We start from the raw sequence: 18,674 nt of genomic DNA on the forward strand, positions 1-18,674 counted from the left end.
ATGGAAGGGAAAAAATTATGATATTTAAGCTACTTGTCTTAGCATGCACTGTATTCCCAGTTTATAGACTTAAATGCCTTCTGCACACCATCTATTTGATTAAGAAAACAAAGTGACCTACAGAATGCAGAGTTCTGTTTAGTTAGCCATATATTCATCAACAAAAGGCCACAACAGAATCACAAACTGTGCATGAATGTGTATACCCAAAAGAAAAGAGTTACTGATGTTAGTCATCCAATCAGGATGAGGATTTGTTGTGTAATTAAGCATGTAAAATGTATATAACTTAAGGGGTTCTACCTCCCAGTGAGCAATTTTCTTCAAGTGTGCTGAAAGTGTTAATGCTCCATATTGGCCACTTGTGATTAAACCTAATTTTTCTGCCCAATCTGTCTCTAATGAGTGATAGTCTACAACACTCTCCCCCTAAAAGGTCTTCAATGCTATCAGTTATATCAATTCCTAAGAAAGTTGTGTAACATTGGCTGCCTTTACAGCTCCTACACGGATTACCATCTAGCTTTCCTAAACCCCTGAATGCCCAATTATTGCAGAATACAGACTTACTGCCTTACCCTTCAGCATATTTGACATTTAGGACTCTGCAGTTACAGTATACTAGTAGGTTACAAAGACAGAAAATACTAATTGAAAAATAAAAGTTTTACTAATAAATAAAAATGATGTCCTAACAAAAAAGAAGAAATATTTTCAGCTGGTGATTGTACTTTGGAGCAAAGATTTACAACAGTAGAATATGCACCTCACAGCCATATTGTGCAAAGTACATCCTTATTTATACTTACATCTTCATGTCCATAAGTGCAAGCCAGGTGCAGTGAAGTGTTCCCATTGTTATCTTGTATGTCTCTACTTGCCTTATAATGTAACAAGAGCAGCTTGAATGAGAGAGGATACAAAAAGTCTCAGAAAAAGGACATGACAATATTTAACTAGTATACAATATTTCAGAAAATATTTATGCACATAGTGGGGGGCAGCAGTACAATAATGTTATGATTAGATGGCTGTATGCACACAATAGCACTTCGGATTCATCCATCATTAACTCACCGCTATCTTCTGATGACCTTTTTGGCAGGCAAGGTGAAGAGGTGTAAAGCCATGGTAATCTGTGGCATTCACCACTGCTCCCTTAGAGATCAGTAGGTCAATAAACTGAGACTGGCCTATAAAGAGAACAACTGGTGGGTACGGAGGGATTCAATTGTATAGGGAGATACTGTGTACATGAAAAGTTGTAAAAGTACACATTAATTTTTTTCTTAACTGTAGTGCAAATAACTAAATACATTAATAACATTAGAACTTTTTATGACGTTGATACAACCTCATTTTCCATAGAAAGGTGTACAGAAGGTAAGAAAGATTACTAGGTCATTTCTCTCCTCTACTATAACAGGAGATACAAAGAGGTTATCACAAGAACACATCCCCTTTTAAAGGGACCTATTAGGACACATTGACAACAGACAGAGAAGTTCTGCTCGATATCCCATCTATAGGCAGGTGTGTAGGTAAGTAGCGTAGTTAACAAAAAAAAAAAAAAAAAGCTTTTAAAGCATTTAGGCATGACCCATACATATCTTATGCAGTCAGTTATTGCTTTCCCTCCAGCAATAGCCTCAGATATTGGCTTTAACCTTCACCTGCAGAGGATGCTGGGTTTTACATGTACACCCTGCAGTGTATTCTGTCTATGAAGTGAGTGCAGGAGCTGTGCTCCCTTCATAGCCAGCAGCCTAGACCTAACTCTAATGGCAGATAACAGCAATATTGCTAACACTTTCCATTAACCCTTTAGATGTCATAAACAATGCCGATCACAACATCTAAAGGATCAAAATTAAGATGCATGGGTTTAGGTGCACTAATTGGACGCCCACAGTGCAATTGTAGGGGGTCTGATAAGTTAAAATGCTGGCTTAAGGTCTCCTTACTTCCACACTACAGATAGTCATCCCTGTTGTACAGTCTGTCTCAGGCAGATTGTACTAGAAGTGTGCCGATATATGCTGTGGCACATGCGGTATTGTCTGAACTATTAAAATAAAAAAATTTTAACGATACCAAAGTGGTACATGGTATGGGCAAAAAAATACATACACACACACACACATCTATATCTATCTATCTATCTATCTATCTATCTATCTATCTATCTATCTATCTATATATCTCGGACAAAAAAAAAAAAAGGAATAAAAAGATATCAGAAAAGTCACACATAGGTAAAATGGGTATTTATAAAAACTACAGATCACCCGCCAACACTCCAACTGGGTAGTTGAGGGGACAATGTTGATTGACAACAATAACAAGCTTCTGGGTCCCAGCCCGGAGTCACAAAAATGCTTTCTCTTAACATTTCACTTTTATTGTATACTAGAATTAAATAAAGATACTGCAAAAAGATTTAAAATGTAATAAGAATTATCTACAGGTGCCTTCACACCATTTTTTGCAATACAGTTCCCGTATCAGGTTTTTGATGAAAATGATCAAAACGTGTGCATAAATTTTAACCCGTATACGGTTTGAAAAATGATGTCCGGTGGTATCAGTTTAAAAAAAAAAAAAACCTATACGTTTTTAACTTTTCACTCCATTTTAACCCCTTAAGGACCAAGGGCGTACAGGTACGCCTTTGCTCCCTGGTACTTAAGGACCAAGGGCGTACCTGTACGCCCGTGGGAATTTCGGTCCCCGCCGCGCGCCGGGCGGGGATCGCGCCGGGGTGACTGCTGATATCTATCAGCAGGCACCCCGCGCAAATGCCCAGGGGGGTCATTAGACCCCCCCATGTCGGCGATCGGCGCAAATCGCAAGTGAATTCACACTTGCGATTTGCGCCGATTCCGGGTCATACGGGTCTATGGTGACCCGGAATAGAAGGGGGATCGCGGTTGTCCTAGACACCCACGATCCCCCTGTAGCGATAGGAGTGAGGTGGCAGGGTTGCCACCCCTCCTATCTCTGCTATTGGTGGTCTAGACGCGACCACCAATAGCAGATAGGGGGCGGAGGGGTTTACTTTCGGTTTCCCCGTCCTGCCCTCCCACAATAGGCGGGGCAGAACGGGGAAACCGACAGGGACCGGCGCCGAAGATCCACTTACCCACCGGCGACGGCAGCGGCGATGATCAGCGGCGGCAGCGGGCGACAATCGGCGGAAGAAGAGGACCGCGACGCAGCTCCCTGGATCCAACGGAAGCCGGTGAGTTACTTAGCAACATCTGGAGGGCTACAGTCTGAGACCACTATAGTGGTCTCGAAACTGTAACCCTCCAGATGTTGCAAAACTACAACTCCCAGCATGCCCAGAGAGCTGTTTAGGCTTGCTGGGAGTTGCAGTTTTGCAACAGCTGGAGGTCTACAGTTTGAGACCACTGCAAAGTGATCTCTATACTGTGCACCTCCAGATCTTGCAAAACTACAACTCCCAGCATGCCCAGACAGCAGTTTGCTGTCTGGGCATGCTGGGAGTTGTAGTTTTGCAACATCTGGAGGTCCACAGTTTGGAGACCACTATGCAGTGGTCTCTAAACTATAGCTCTACAGATGTTGCAAAACTGCAACTCCCAGCAAGCCTAAACAGCAAACAGCTGTCTCTGCATGCTGGGAGTTGTAGTTGCGATCCCTTCAGCTGTTGCATAACTACATCTCCCAGCATGCCTTTCGGCGATCAGTACATGCTGGGAGTTGAAGTTTTGCAACAGCTGGAGGCACACTGGTTGGAAAATACTGAGTTAGGTAACAGAACCTAACTGAAGGTTTTCCAACCAGTGTACCTCCAGCTGTTGCAAAAGTACAACTCCCAGCATGCACGGTCTGTCAGTACATGCTGGGAGTTGTAGTTTTGAAACAGCTGGAGGTTTGCCCCCCCCCCCCCCCCCCCCATGTGAACGTACAGGGTACATTCACACTGGCGGGTTTACAGTAAGTTTTCTGCTTCAAGTTTGGGCTGTGGCAAATTTTTCACCGCAGCGCAAACTCCTAGCCGTAAATTCACTGTAAACGCCCGCCAGTGTGAATGTACCCTAAAAACACTACACTACACATAATAAAGAGTAAAACACAACATATACACCCCCTTACACTGTCCCCCTAATAAAAAATAAAAAACGTATTGTACGGAAGTTTTTCCAAAACAGAGCCTCCAGCTGTTGCAAAACAACAACTCCCAGCATTTCCGGACAGCCACTGACTGTCCAGGCATGCTGGGAGTTTAGCAACAGCTGGAGGCACCCTGTTTGGGAATCACTGGCGTAGAATACCCCTATGTCCACCCCTGTGCAATCCCTAATTTAGTCCTCAAATGCGCATGGCGCTCTCTCACTTCGGAGCCCTGTCGTATTTCAAGGAAACAGTTTAGTGCCACATATGTGGTATCTCCGTACTCGGGAGAAATTGCGTTACTAATTTTGGGGGCTTTTTTTCCTTTTACCCCTTATGAAAAAGAAAAGTTGGGGTCTACACCAGCCTGTTAGTGTAAAAAAAAATTTTTTTTTACACTAACATGCTGGTGTTGTCCTTTACTTTTTATTTTCACGGGAGGTAAAAGGAAAAAAAGACCCCCAAAATTTGTAACGCAATTTCTGCTGAGTACAGAAATACCCCATATGTGGGCGTAAAATGCTCTGCGGACGCACAACAAGGCTCAGGAGTGAGAGCGCACCATGTACATTTGAGGCCTAAATTGGTGATTTGCACAGGGGTGGCTGATTTTACAGTGGTTCTGACATAAACACAAAACAATAAATACAGACATGTGACCCCATTTTGGAAACGACACCCCTCACGGAACTTAACAAGGGGTATAGTGAGCCTGAACACCCCACAAATTTTCATTAAAGTTGGATGGGAAAGTGAAAAAAAAATTTTTTTTTTCACTAAAATGCTGGTGTCACCCTAAATTTTTCATTTTCACAAGGGAAAATAAAAAAAAGCCCCCCAAAATTTGTAACCCAATTTCTTCTGAGTAAGAGCATACCCCATATGTGGATGTAAAGTGCTCTATGGGTGCACTACAATGCTCAGAAGAGAAGGAGCGCCATTGGGATTTTGAAGAGAAAATTTGTCCGGAATTGAAGGCCACTTGTGTTTACAAAGCCCCCATGGTACCAGAACAATGGACCCCCCCATATGTGACCCCATTTTGGAAACTACACCCCTCATGTAATGTAATAAGGGGTGCAGTGAGCATTTACGCCCCACAGGTGTCTGACAGATTTTTGGAACAGTGATCCGTGAAAATGAAAAATGTAATTTTCCATTTGCACAGCCCACTGTCCCAAAGATCTGTCAAACGCCAGTGGGGTGTAAATGCTCACTGCACCACTTATTAAATTCTGTGAGGGGTGTAGTTTCCAAAATGGGGTCACATGTGGGGGGGGTCCACTGTTCTGGCACCATGGGGGGCTTTGTAAATGCACATGGCCCCTGACTACCATTCCAAACGAATTCTCTTTCCAAAAGCTCAATGGTGCTCCTCCTCTTCTGAGCATTGTAGTTCGCACGTAGTGCACTTCAGGTCCACTTATGGGGTACCTCCATACTCAGAAGAGATGGGGTTACAAATTTTGGGGGGTATTTTCTGCTATTAACCCTTGCAAAAATTTGAAATTTGGGGGGAAACGCATATTTTAGTGAAAAAAATATATATATTTTTTTACATATGCAAAAGTCGTGAAACCCGTGTGGGGTATTAAGGCTCACTTTATTCCTTGTTACGTTCCTCAAGGGGTCTAGTTTCCAAAATGGTATGCCATGTGTTTTTTTTTTTGCTGTTCTGGCACCATAGGGGCTTCCTAAATGCGACATGCCCCCTAAGCAAAATTTGCTCTCAAAAAGTCAAATATCACTCCTTCTCTTCGGAGCATTGTAGTTCGCCCGTAATGCACTTCATGCCAACTTATAGGGTACCTCCATACTCAGAAGAGATGGGGTTACAAATTTTGGGGGGTATTTTCTGCTATTAACCCTTGCAAAATGTGAAATTTGGGGGGAAACACACATTTTAGTGGAAAAAAAAAATATTTTTTTTACATATGCAAAAGTCGTGAAACACCTGTGGGGTATTAAGGCTCACTTTATTCCTTGTTACGTTCCCCAAGGGGTCTAGTTTCCAAAATGGTATGCCATGTGGGTTATTTTTGCTGTTCTGGCACCATAGGGGCTTCCTAAATGCAACATGCCCCCCAAAAACCATTTCTGAAAAACGTACTCTCCAAAATCCCCTTGTCGCTCCTTCGCTTCTGAGCCCTCTACTGCGCCCGCCGAACAATTTACATAGACATATGAGGTATGTGCTTACTCGAGAGAAATTGGGCTACAAATATAAGTATACATTTTCTCCTTTTACCCCTTGTAAAAATTCAAAAATTGGGTTTACAAGAACAAGTGAGTGTAAAAAATAAAGATTGTGAATTTTCTCCTTCACTTTGCTGCTATTCCTGTGAAACACCTAAAGGGTTAAAACACTTACTGATTGTCATTTTGAATACTTTGGGGGGTGTAGTTTTTATAATGGGGTCATTTGTGGGGTATTTCTAATGGGAAGACCCTTCAAATCCACTTCAAACCTGAACTGGTCTCTGAAAAAAAGTGAGGTTCAAAATTTTGTGAAAAATTGGAAAATTGCTGCTGAACTTTGAAGCCCTCTGGTGTCTTCCAAAAGTAAAAACACGTCAATTTTATGATGCAAACATAAAGTAGACATATTGGAAATGTGAATAAAATAAAAAAATATTTTGAATATCCATTTTCCTTACAAGCAGAGAGCTTCAAAGTTAGAAAAATGCTAAATTTTCAAATTTTTCATCAAATTTTGGGATTTTTCACCAAGAAAGGATGCAAGATACCACAAAATTTTACCACTATGTTAAAGTAGAATATGTCACGAAAAAACAATCTCGGAATCAGATTGATAACTAAAAGCATTCCAGAGTTATTAATGTTTAAAGTGACAGTGGTCAGATGTGCAAAAAACGCTCTGGTCCTAAGGTGTAAAATGGCCTGGTCCTTAAGGGGTTAAATAGTTTGACTTGTTTGATTGAAATTCCAATAATAAACCATACAGTATTTCACCAGGACCAAAAACCGTGGTAGGCTACGAGAAAAAAAAAAAATTGGACAAAACTGTGCAAGACGCAAAACGGATGCAACCGGATGCATAATTTGGAGAGTCCATGCATACGGTTTTCAATACGCTTCCGTACGGCTAGAGCTGGGTGATATGACCAAAAATGTGTATCACAGTATTTTTGTAAATCTCTGAGGGCCGCCAGTATATGCTGCACCTTCATGAAAAAGCTAATAGAAAGTTATTTTTCTCTAAACAATTTTACTTTGAGCACGGGAACCAGTCCAGCAAATTACTGGCCCAGAATTCCTCCAATTCTCCAATTCTTAAACTTAGAGCCTCAGACGGATCTCTTCTACTTGGTAGCGAAGAACTGGCCCTCCGTTTTTCCTCTTTTTATGCTACCCTTTATTCTTCTCAGCTCCCTACTCTCTCGGTAGAGGACTGTGACTTCCTAGAGGCTCCAATTACCCTATTGGAGGTGCAGGAGGCTATCGCTGATCTTGCCAAGGGTAAGGCTCCGGGCCCTGACAGCCTTCCGCTGGAGGTTTACCTGAGGTACTCAGACGTGCTCCTCCCATCCCTTCTTCATATGTACCAATCTACATTCACTGAGGGGGTACTCCCAGCATCTTCATACGACGCCACTATAGTTGTAATATTAAAACCAGATAAATGCCCTTTGAAGTGCGGCTCTTACAGGCCAATCTCCTTGCTAAATTTAGACTACAAAATTCTGACCAAAGTTCTTGCCAATTGGCTAAATCAGGTTATTCTTACCATTATACATAACGGCCAAACTGGTTTCATGCCTGGAAAATCTACCTCAAATAATATCTGGAGATTTCAGTCAGCTGTCCAGGTGGGAGTGGCATTTGGCGGTGACTGGGCCTTGGCATAGTTAGATGCTGCCAAGTCATTTGACTTTGTAGAGTGGGGATATCTCCTTGAAGTCCTTGCCAAGTTTGGATTTAGCCCTAATTTTTGGAGGTGGGTCTCTATCCTCTACAAACATCCAAAGGCTCAGGTCCTTGTGAATGGTATCTGCTCTCTTCCATTCACTTTGGGCCGCAAGACCCGGCAGGAGTGCCCTCTGTCCCCGCTTCTGTTCGCGGTGGCAGTTGAGCCCCTTGCTTTGCGTATTCGGCAGGACCCAGATTACCTTGGAATGTCGCTGGGAGGGAGAGGGGAGCGTATTCGGCTGTACGCTGATGATACAATTTTATTTATTTATATCCAACCCTGAACTAACATTACCCTATTAGATTCATGGACAGGTTTTGGTTATTTTTATGAGCTGTTCATTAATTGGACAACATCGGCTATAATGCCGTTGTTAGACAAACCCTGGGCCTCAGTTATGTGTAGACTTCCGGTGGTGACAGAGTTGACGTATCTGGGGGTGTTTATCAATAGAAACTCCTAGTTGGACTTGGCCTCCAATATTCTTTCCCTCTTGCTATATATTAAGAACAAGTTTCGAATATGGGGGACGTTGCCTTTCACGGTCTCTGGCCGTATTAACATTATAAAAAAACTTATCAGCCAACCTAAATGCCTTTATACCTTAGAACATGCCTCTGTTCCAGTGCCTAAAGCTTTTTTTTGCCACATTGCACTCCCTTTTATCCCTCTTCATATGGGGTCCCAATAGACCTAAAATTCACCTTACGACATTGCAACATCCTAAGTTAGATGCCAGAATGTACCTTCCTGATTTTTACCTTTACTACCTGGCCAGTCAACTCTGTTACATTCGTCATTGGCTATTAGACTCTCCAATGCCTGACGCGGAGCAGTCTCTCTTTCTAGATATGTCCCTAATCTTTCCCAGAGACTCATACTGGAGAGTCTGACCATGGGAGGTGGAACTTTTTTGCCTCTCCACAAATTGGCTATCCAGGTTTGGAGGGCTGCAAAGTCTGTGCACAATTACACCGATATACCCTCAGATACTCACCTTTGGCATAATCCGAATTTCACACATTTGGATGATAATCTTTTGGCAGAATGCCGGGGTGCGGGCCCTAGAACACCTATATTCAGATAATGTGTTGAGATTGTTTGTGCAATTACAGACGGAGTATGATATCCCTAGACACTGCTTCTTTAAATACCTACAGTTACACCATGCCCTTAATGTCCAGTTCCCGGTGGGCTCCCCCTATATCTTCATTCCCATTGATCAGGGTCCGAAAGTCCCAGGGCCCACGGGATCTTGTGTCCATCCTATACAAGCCAAGAACTCATGTATACCCTCACCTGCAAAACAGTATTGGCAATCTTATATCCCTACCCTTACTGATGATGACTGGGAGTAGATTCTCCCTTCTCATATGCTAGTTTCCCCGGCTGCCAACAACAAACGCATTCAATTGAACATTATACATTATAGCTATGTCACACCTATTAGACTGAAAATAATGGGTAGGTCTGCCTCTGACGCATTACCCCGCTGCGCTGCTGCTAGCTTCTATCGCTGCTCACCATGTGAACGTCAGCGCAATTGCTAGAGAGACATCGGTCTCGCCACCAATGCAAATTCCCTGTTCCGTCCAATGGAGAAGGGAAAAATCTTGGCTCAAACTACAGCAGCCGCCTCCATTGCACACAACAAGGAACCCACATTTCAGCACTGTAAGCAGCACCAGAAACCGGGTCAACCTGGTGTCAGATTGCCTTTAAAATAAAAGTACTAGTTATTGGTATCGGCGAGTACTAGAATTAAAGAATCGGTACTCGGTGTCTTAAACAAACGGTAACGGGACATCCCTAGTTCGGACCATGTAGTCCTATGACTCAGAGATGGACCGACTTGTCCAATGCACTACCAATGCCTCTATTGTAGTGCATAGCTATATCTTTTTATGTGCAGATTTTGAATATTTATGTATGACTGCATGGCTGATAGTTGTTACCTTTTCAATAAAAAATTGAGCCGCCCTTAACTGGTGTCCAAAGGAGCTGCTAACCCTGGCACAGGTAAAGAGAAGTAGTACAGAACATGTAGTACCTCTCTGTACCAGACAGACAGTTAGTACATTCACTTCTGTAAAACAGGTATTTTACCAGTAAAAAATAGTGTTTCTGGATTTTGCTAAAGCATTTGATACTGTCCCTCATAGACGTCTGACAGGTAAGTTAAGGTCTTTGGGTTTGGAAATTTTAGTTTGTAACTGGATTGAACACTGGCTCATGGATCGTACCCAGAGAGTGGTGGTCAATGATTCGTACTCTGATTGGTCCCCGGTTATTAGTGGTGTACCCCAAGGTTCTGTACTGGGCCCGCTGTTGTTTAATTTATTTATTAATGATATAGAGGATGGTATTAACAGCTCTGTTTCTATCTTTGCAGATGACACCAAGCTTTGTAGCACAGTACAGTCTATAGAGGATGTGCATAAGTTACAAGATGACTTGGATAGACTAAGTGTCTGGGCATCCACTTGGCAAATGAGGTTCAATGTGGATAAATGTAAAGTTATGCATCTGGGTACTAATAACCTGCATGCATCGTATGTCTTAGGGGGGATTAAACTGGCAGAGTCACTGGTAGAGAAGGATCTGGGTGTACTTGTAGATCACAGACTACAGAATAGCATGCAATGTCAGGCTGCTGCTTCCAAAGCCGGCAGGATATTGTCATGTATCAAAAGAGGCATGGACTCAAGGGACAGGGACATAATACTCCCCCTTTATAAATCATTGGTACGGCCTTACCTGGAATATGCTGTTCAGTTTTGGGCACCTGTCCATAAAAGGGACACTGCGGAGTTGGAAAGGGTGCAGAGACGCGCGACTAAACTAATATGGGGAATGGAACATCTTAGCTATGAGGAGCGATTAAAGGAGTTACAATTGTTTAGTCTTGAGAAGAGACGTTTAAGGGGGGATATGATAAACGTATATAAGTATATTAATGGCCCATACAAAAAATATGGAGAAAAACTGTTCCAGGTTAAACCCCCCCAAAGGACGAGGGGGAACTCCCTCCGTCTGGAGAAGAAAAAGTTTAGTCTCAAGGGGCGACACGCCTTCTTTACCATGAGAACTGTGAACTTATGGAACAGTCTACCTCAGGAACTGGTCACAGCAGGAACAATTAACAGCTTTAAAACAGTATTAGATACATTCCTGGAACAAAATAAGATTAATGCTTATGAAGAAATATAAAATCTCATCCCTTCCCCAATATCGCGCCACACCCCTACCCCTTAATTCCCTGGTTGAACTTGATGGACATATGTCTTTTTTCGACCTTACTAACTATGTAACTATGTAAAATGCCCATTATTCTTGGTCAGTTCTTTCAGCCACTGACACATTTCGATGATCTGGACTGTTTCTAGCATTGCATGATGAGTAAAGTTTCAAGTACCAGTGGTCCAGAAAAGACCATTGTATTGAAAATATTGTAACCTGAGGCCATTATGAGTTGAGGGACCACTGTTGTACAAAACCTATATAAACATGGGTATTGTATTGACCCACAGAACAAAAATACTATGTCAGTTTTAACGTGAAGTGCACTACGTTTTTTCTGACATTTTCCCCCTGCAAATATTTTGTTTTACTGTAATATTTGATAAAATAAAAGGGGTCAAAATACAGTAAGTAGCACAAAAACAAGCCCTCGTATAGCCCTGTGGATAGAAAAATAAAAGTTGTGTCTGTTAAAATGTGAGTAGGAAAAAAAACTAAAGATGGAAAACCTGCTGTGTCCTTGATGAGTCAACCCCTGTAATAAGGGCTTTACTTACCACATATAGCTGCAATGTGAAGGGGTGTGTAACCTCGATCATCTCGAGAAAGTGGTGTTACAATAGAAGTGTCATTTAACTTCCTATTAAACAAGTAGGAAAAAATAAAATAAAATAAATATAGATAGTTAAATTCTTAAATACTTTGTGTTTCAGTTTCCTACTATTTACAATCTCTGCTTCCTGACAGATTCATGTTAACTTCTTGAGGCTGAAAACCTGTACAGACCTATTACTTCGCACATATGGTGTCCCAGCACCAATAGCTGTCCTGTGGCTTTGGACTGTCTCGGGCAGCTTGGTAGCGTACAGTGTTGGGCCCACTCAAGGGACTTACTGATAAATTAATTATGTTCATACTTATGTTTATACATTATTTTCTTAAATTAATTGTCTTACTGTTCTATGTATATATTTTTTCCATGTGAGTGTACCTTTAATTCAGAGCAGTGAACCCCATGTGACCCTGCCTGCCAATGGGAACCCCAATGGGGGGGGGGGGGGGGGGGGGGGGGGGAGTTTTTAGTTCACCCCAGTGTGGCTTCTGAGCAACAGCTTAGGTGTGCTGTGTGTCGTGTGCTCTGAGGAGAGGCCTAGCTCAAATCTAATCTCTCAACTGGTCATCCTGCAAGGATTATTCGCAAGGAGGAAGTTCATGCCCCTGCGGAGAAGTCTTCAGTACCTTGACCGGACCCTAGCAACCAGGATTCAATCTTCCATCTCACAAGTCAGTATTAATCTGTTTGGTAAAAGCACCACAAGTCCGAGCAAGGCGACAGGGCTCCCAAGAGGTTATGTTGCACTAACTCACCTTAAGCCAGCTGTATGTGTAATACCATCTGCACCCAGCTCAGTACAGACAATTATCAGTAACCTGATGTCTGTGTGTTCATTTACTCCCCGTGTCTAGCCCAGAAGAAGCTGTCCCCAAACCTCGGACCGTGAATATGATAACGGTGCCCTGGCGTCATGAAGTGAAAAGGTATTTCCACTTACACCACCCTGTGTCATCACAACTCTTTTTGGTCGTCACAACAGGATAATTGCTATTCATGAGCCAATGCCACATGAAGGTTTATTACAGATGTATCAAGTCAAGACAATCCTCTAACATTAGTAGCAGGTATACCCTTACTGAGCTCCTGAAACCCTGGGAAGTCACAGGCATGGTTATGTACTGTACAAATTTACTGGGATTTGCACAAAAGCAAAACTGTTTTTGATATGTTTTTACTGACATAAAAAATTGTTTTGCAAATCACAGCTAAACTGCAACAGAGGTACAGGACCTTTGTTGATCAAGGCCATTGTCACTGTAAAATATAACCTTATAAAAGATCAACATTGTTTTAAAAGGCAATTAGGGGAAACATGGGGAGTCTGTGAAAAAGGTGGGGCATATAGACCAGATTGTGTGTGTGAAGCCATGGGGAGCAGTGTGTGTGGATTGTGGAACTTGGGAAAAGTTTGTGAAAGAGAAAGGGGCATGGGCAGAAATCTATGAGAAACTGGTTCACAGAAAGAAGTGTGTGTGTGCAGGGAGGCATAGGGAGTAGTATGTTTAAGTAAGTAACCATGGGGAACAGCTTAGGAGTTGCAGTGAGGTAACATTGAGAGCATTCTTTGTGATAAGAAGGGGGTCACTGTGTTGCAGTCTGTGTGATAAAGATAGGTATATGACAAGCAGTCCACGAGGAAAAGAGGAAATTATAGGGACTAGTTTGCATGAAAAAGAGTATTGGTCTTATCAGATGTCTTGTGTGGGGATCTGCTCTTCTGTTGAAACAAGTGCTTGTTACAGGAACTGCCCGCACAGACAATCACTGGTCGCAGTGGAAGTGCCAGTCCTGTGAGTGGGAGGGTTCTGCAACAAGATCTCGTCTCAGAAACAGAAAGAAAACAATAAATCAGATGATCAGACATGATCAGAATTGGAGTTACAGGGGACCGGGGTAAGTATAAGTCTTTTGCCATTTTCCCCCACCCCAGCACCATAATTTTTTTTTCTAAACAAAACACTGGATATCTCCTTTAACTCCCATGCATGCACCGTGGAAACCAACAGCAGCGCATGTGCAGTGAGAATCCCTACTCAGAGCATTGGCCTTAGGCACTCACTGCACATGCACTGCTATTGATTATCACAGTGCATGTACAGGATTTCTAGACAGGGCCCAGAGTCAAGCAGAGCGCTGTACTTCAATCAATGGTGGACAGGGAGGTGAAGGGGAAAAGAGTAGGTTTTGAATCCACCAACAGCTTCTTCAAAAAGGCACAATTTTCTTTATTGCACTGCAGCTGCAGGATAACAACATTACGCGCATGGGGGGTGTTTGTATTAATAAATATATAGGCTGTTTTACTTCGAGGATTTTCTAGACTAACTTTCCAACTAACCTGCAGAGGGCGCCCACTACTAGAACTACAATAAAAAAGTCTTTACCCTGAAGCCAACTTGTCACATCTGTCGCAGGAGCAGAGAGGGTGACACAACTTCTGTACAACTTCTTCATCTGCATCACCTTGGTTCAGAATTTTCTCCACTTCATTTTGATTCCCAGAAGCAATGTGCTACATTGCAGAAAAAAGTGAAATAGTAAATTAAATAGCAAGCAAATGTACAAGAAACAATTTTCCCTCACTGGTACAGATTCAATGGCACTTTTGTCAATGGGTGACCATGTAATACATGGTAGGACCGAGCACTGTAGAAAAAGAATCACTCAGCCACAGTATTCAGGTCATTATAGAGAGGGGACACCCTTTATAAACCAAACAGGACAGGTGCCTTAATATTGACACGTGTTGCCCTGACTGGGCCTACTCCATTAAAAAGAAATCTGACACCAGCATCACACATTCTAACATGCTGGTACAGGGCAATAGTGCTGGTGATTCTGACTCTAATGCTTTTTACCCATTCCCAAGTTATGCCGAAAATCCAAACATGCAAATGACGTGATCTCCAATCAATTTTTTTTATTATTCATTTTTTTAAACTTTAGACCTGCTCTGCCCACTCCTGTCACATGATCATTGTCACAGGTGCTTTAGCCACTTTCGTTTCTATCCTGCACTTCTGATCTCAGCCCCCACATGTGCTGTGTGTGCGCCCAACTGGACATGCTCTGTATCTGCTAGAAGCAGTTCAACAGCAGTGATTGCACAACCAGGACCTGCTCTGTATCTGCAACATGCTGGAGGAGTAGGACCTGTGACTAGTGACTAGTACATGTCGTGGTGGAGCTCATCAGTGTAGGATAGAAGAGAACGTGGCTTAAGTACCTGTGATGATGATGATCATGTGATAGAAGTAGACGGAATGGATCTAGAGTTGAAAATAAATAAATAAAATAATTGAATGGAGGTCAAATGTTTCCTCCATAGGGTCAAGTCGGGCAGGCAGAAGTGTGCACCAAGGGGCTGAGAATGCCCCCAGTGCACCAACACACTTTAATTGCATATTTGGATTTTTGAGCATAACTCAGGAACAGGTCCACATTAGGGGGGGGAAAAAAACAAAACAAAAAAAAAACAGCATTGGAATTAGCGTCACTCGCACTATCACCATGTACCAGCAGAGAAGTACAGCAGACACTGGTGACAGATTCCCTTTAAAGGGGTACTACCGTGCTGACAACTTATCCCCTATCTAAAGGAAAGGGGATAAGTTGCCTGATCGCGCGGGGTCCCGCCACTGGGGACCCCCGCGATCTCGCACACAGCACCCCGTTCTCATCAGGCCCCGGAGCGAACATCAGCTGATCACGGGGCCGGAGTATCGTGACATCACAGCTCCGCCCCCATGTGACGTCACGCTCCACCCCCTCAATGTAAGTCTATGGCAGGGGGCGAGACAGCTGTCTCGTCCCCTGCCATACACTTGCATTGAGGGGCGGAGCGTGACGTCACACAGGGGTGGTGCTGTGACGTCACGATCGCCGGCCCCATCATCAGACCCGGAGCGGATGTTCGCTCCGGGGCCTGATGAGAGCGGGGTGATGCATGCAAGATCGCGGGAGTCCCCAGCAGTGGGACCCCACGCGATCAGGCAACTTATCCCCTATCCTTTAGATAGGGGATAAGTTGTCAGCACGGTAGTACCCCTTTAAGGATGCTCAGCCTACTTGGAATCAATTCTTCTCACCTGAAATAAACAGTCAATGGGGGCAGAGGAGGTTCTAGACAGCAAGTTCATTCTCTGCCACAACAAGGATTTATCACCCCCATCAGGATCCTTGGGGGGGGAAAAAAAGAAAATTTAACATTTTAAAATATATCAATTTCTATATCATAGATGCAATTTCTTCTAAACAACAAATAGATCACAAGAGGAATTCAAAACAATCTGTCAACATTTCTCCATGCATGCTGCTGCAAAATGCCAGGCCTGGTTTGCACAGGTTACAGAATAAAATGGTTAAGGAGGTCAAAGGGACTGTACAGTTGTATGAAACATTGTACATTAATAATTAAAACATTGGCTTTTCAACTCCCTCATGGAGTTCTTCAGATGGCCAGATGCATTTGTAATATCTGTGCAGCTAATGCACTCAGTTAAGGGCAGTAAATCATATAGACAAGTAAATGAGACTTTGGGCTGATTAAATGTTAATTTTTCAAAAATGCTGTGTATTGAAAAGATGCATTTAGGGTGTCAAAGCCTGGCAGCCACTGGATCTGGACACATCTTTCCCTCTCCCTGCCTTGGGTTTTTAATTTAGGAAAATATCCCCTTGCAGACCGCCCCTAGTGTGCCCCCTTACCCCCTGCTGTGTTTCCCAAGCTAAAGTATGTGGTGTTTTTGAGGCTGCCCGCTGCACTTTCCACAGTCTACTTATGCCTTTGAAACCACAGCCTGCCATGTATAGCCTGCCTTCTGGGCTCTGACACATGCTCAGTAACCAGTCTCTCGGACATGAATTACCTCTTCTGTGCTACCGCTCAGGTCACGACTCCTGGTGGCGACCTCAGCTCACCTCAGAGCTGGATTGACTGCTGCCTCCTCTTTTGAATCTCTGAAATCTTCTATACTGTGGCAGCCTATATCACAACATCCAAGATTACCAGCATTTGTAGCATTAGGAGACATTGTAATTGGCCATAAGAGGGGTCTCTTTGGCCTGGGCAACTAAAGTCTGTATTTATAGTAAACCTGCAGTCATCAACCAGCTGAAACTTTTAGTTCCACAGAGCATTCTTCTGCCACCTAGTATTACTTTTCTGCATTGTTGGGTTGATTGCCCTTCATAAAATCAAGAGACCCCATGGCTCAATAACTTCAACTTCCATTCATAGATCACTGGTCTAATCTTTCTGGGCCACTTGCCAGTGGACTGCCAAAGCTTGTTCTTAGATGGGATTTTATCCTTCTAGTCTTGGTAAAATAAAGTCTCATTACATTTTATATTAATCCAGACACTGGATGTGGCTCCAGCCCATACTGGAACTTTGTTCTTGTTGCCTCACAGATGCTCTAGTCCAAATTGGTGCATAAACTATAGACTCCCACAAGTAATGCAAAGGGACTTTGCCGACTTTTGTTTCTGGACATAAATGCATGCATAATCCCCCCCCCCCCCCCCCAACTTAGGTTACATCTCCACTCATGTCATGGAGAGGTTTGTGAATTCTACTTTTTCCATGAAGGAGGTAAAATCCAACACCAAAAATGCCCAGTTGCCTCTATCTCCTGGGCAAGAGGATGACATTCCTGACAAACCATGGCTAAAACTATTGCAGACCTGCCGATGACAACGTCATATAGCATGTTTCAGTTTTGTTTTTAAAACATACTTAGATACTACCTTTTAACTGACACTGCTCTGCCTCTGATAATTTTTTGAGTAAGATCAAAGGATTCAGTTTAAAGGGGTATTCCTGGATTTTTTTTAATTTTATTTGACTATGCTACAGGGGCTCTAACGTTAGTGTAGTTCATAATATAGTGTCAGTACCTGTGTGTGATGGTTGGTCTTGCATTCTTATGTGATCTTTGCTCTGGATGTTCATTTTAAACAGCATACAAAATTACTCCTGCTCAGGTATTCCCAGGATGCAGTGCGGCGGAGACACTACCGAACTAGTCAGGTAATGACAGGGAGCCTGTTCTGCTTTAATGGGTGCAGTGAGCACAGGGAATTTGCAATAGCTGAAGGCACTCTGATTAGAAGGCACTTGACTTTTGCTTGAAATTCAGCTCGTATGTGGTTTAATGGGTGGGGAGGCTGATGTGTTGGAGGGAGGTAAAGGGAATTATGGGATTTGTTGAAAACTCCAACAGGAAATATCCAGTTCACAAAAAGATAGCCACAGCTTTATGGTAATCTCACAACATAGCCATTTAGCCCCAAGACAAGCATGGATTCTTCCTAAGCATGTCCATTACTGTCTGGCAGGTACGTACTAAAATCGCCTTATGGTGGATAACCCCTTTAAGCCCATGCTTCTTGTCTAAAAGAAAAGGAACAACAATTGAAAAAAGTGCTTTACAAACTGTGGCCTACTCTGTAATGTGAAACAGCTCCATGATGGAAACATCCAGTTTGCTCTTCTCTATTCAGCTGAGGAATCTCCACAGTGGAAAGCAAGCCTTCTTTTAAGACCCTGATAGACTCAACACCATAGGTCAGTCATCCAGGACCTCTTTTCCTACAGTGTGATGTGGTGCTGGTAGTCTGTCTGTTTTGTAATCTGTGGAACTCATGAGTTTTTAATTACTGACTGATTACGTTAAAATCATACCCTTGTATAGTGTGTTCTCTTAATAGGAATCTATTCTAAAGTTCATGTTTATTCCATTATTT

At 42.9% G+C, this 18,674-nt stretch overlaps 1 protein-coding gene across 7 annotated transcripts in view; it reads right to left on the reverse strand.

Annotated features, from left to right (window-relative positions):
* The window catches only part of ANKRD27 (ankyrin repeat domain 27), a 131,914-nt gene that overhangs the window by 51,376 nt on the left and 61,864 nt on the right, over nucleotides 1-18,674 (reverse strand). For 6 of the 7 annotated variants that reach the window (XM_056525725.1, XM_056525729.1, XM_056525724.1 and 3 more), the window contains 5 exons: nucleotides 16,016-16,105; nucleotides 14,312-14,439; nucleotides 11,869-11,951; nucleotides 1,078-1,193; nucleotides 810-902 (listed from right to left, as the gene is read on the reverse strand). In XM_056525725.1, the coding sequence (XP_056381700.1) occupies nucleotides 810-902; nucleotides 1,078-1,193; nucleotides 11,869-11,951; nucleotides 14,312-14,439; nucleotides 16,016-16,105 (510 nt within the window). The remainder of the gene's footprint in view (nucleotides 1-809; nucleotides 903-1,077; nucleotides 1,194-11,868; nucleotides 11,952-14,311; nucleotides 14,440-16,015; nucleotides 16,106-18,674) is intronic. The other variant, XM_056525731.1, reaches the window with a different exon arrangement.

This window comes from Hyla sarda, chromosome 6 (genome assembly GCF_029499605.1).
Source record: "Hyla sarda isolate aHylSar1 chromosome 6, aHylSar1.hap1, whole genome shotgun sequence".
NCBI lineage: Eukaryota > Metazoa > Chordata > Amphibia > Anura > Hylidae > Hyla > Hyla sarda.